The 1,271-nt window shown below is 38.8% G+C and overlaps 1 protein-coding gene across 1 annotated transcript in view; it reads right to left on the reverse strand.

The window, feature by feature from the left end:
- LOC119593162 (DNA methyltransferase 1-associated protein 1-like) overlaps window positions 1–1,271 on the reverse strand; it is a 10,954-nt gene that overhangs the window by 3,107 nt on the left and 6,576 nt on the right. The window contains exons 2-3 of the mRNA XM_037942130.1: window positions 527–755; window positions 124–287 (exon numbers count right to left, since the gene is read on the reverse strand). Of these exons, the coding sequence (XP_037798058.1) occupies window positions 124–287; window positions 527–737 (375 nt within the window). The 5' untranslated portion in view covers window positions 738–755. The remainder of the gene's footprint in view (window positions 1–123; window positions 288–526; window positions 756–1,271) is intronic.

The raw sequence follows: 1,271 nt of genomic DNA on the forward strand, positions 1-1,271 counted from the left end.
AATTGATACTCCTTTGCAGCTAGAAAATAAATTCTGCTAAATACACTGTGCAATCAGAAAATACTAGAAAGAGTATAGTCTTCTGTTAAACTATATTCCAATAAATAACCTGACTCTACATACCTTATTGAACATTGCAAAGGGATACTCCTTTCCCTCATCACAAGCTCGCCTCCAATGGTAGAAAACAGCTCCATCCTTGCGAGCCGGATTTGTAAATGGCATCCATTTCCACGGTCGCACTCTCTTCATACCAAGCTTGGCTTTAACACTTTTATAACCCTGACCTGAAAATATGTATCTTTAGCCTCTAATCTCTTATTAGACATTACCAAGGCCAATGAATTTTTATACCTATATATAACTTTTTTATAAATAGGAAATCAGCATAATGACACAAATTAAAAAGTAATCATTAAGACTACAGACAAATCAGTATTTATCTGCAATACCTTTTAACAGTTATTAATTAGCTATTGATATGGTACCCTACAAACAGATAACTTTGAAGAATACATTCACTCACCACTGTCAGAAGGTAAGAGGGGAGGCAAGTCCTTATTTGAATCAGAATAGAGAAGAGCATAGAGTTCCCTATGCATGCCCTCAGGCCTTCGCATTCCTTCTTTCTCTTTCTTCTTTTTGGGTATTTCTTTACGAAGACCCAAGATGAGTTCTTTGCTCACTTCTGGCGTGGGCGAGCGCTCTAGCTCTAGGATATCCCTTACGTCTGCCATAGTGGTGTGCCCTCGTCCCTAGAAAAATCAAAGAAACACTGTAAATAAAGACATTTAAACAGTACTTGTTAGGTCCTGTGAAAATAATCACAGTACACTAAGATCCTGAAGCTAAACTTTATGATTTTAAAATGTTCCAACTTCAGCCATTAATCTTAGAGGATCCCAGGGATTTGGGGGGAAGGGGGTTATGATTAAAATTGCTTAAAACATGTTTACAGAATGAAAGTTGAAAAAACAAGCCAAAAAACATATCTTAAGAGATTGGGGGAGCCAGGGTTTGGTCATGGAAGATTAGACCCAACTGTGCAAACAAATAAATAAATAAACCCCATCCTAACTGCACAAATTACCAAAAAGATCACCATATGAACTATAAAAACATCCTACCCAGGAGGCATCCCCTCCCATACTCTCCAATCCCCCATATTTCCCTAGCCTGGGCTGCTCCTTCAGAAACCCTCCCAATCACAATATTACCATAGCCAGGAGCTCCACTCTCCTCTCCAAACTTGGTGGGTCCAGGGAAAAAGG

This window comes from Penaeus monodon, chromosome 31 (genome assembly GCF_015228065.2).
Source record: "Penaeus monodon isolate SGIC_2016 chromosome 31, NSTDA_Pmon_1, whole genome shotgun sequence".
NCBI classification, from domain to species: domain Eukaryota; kingdom Metazoa; phylum Arthropoda; class Malacostraca; order Decapoda; family Penaeidae; genus Penaeus; species Penaeus monodon.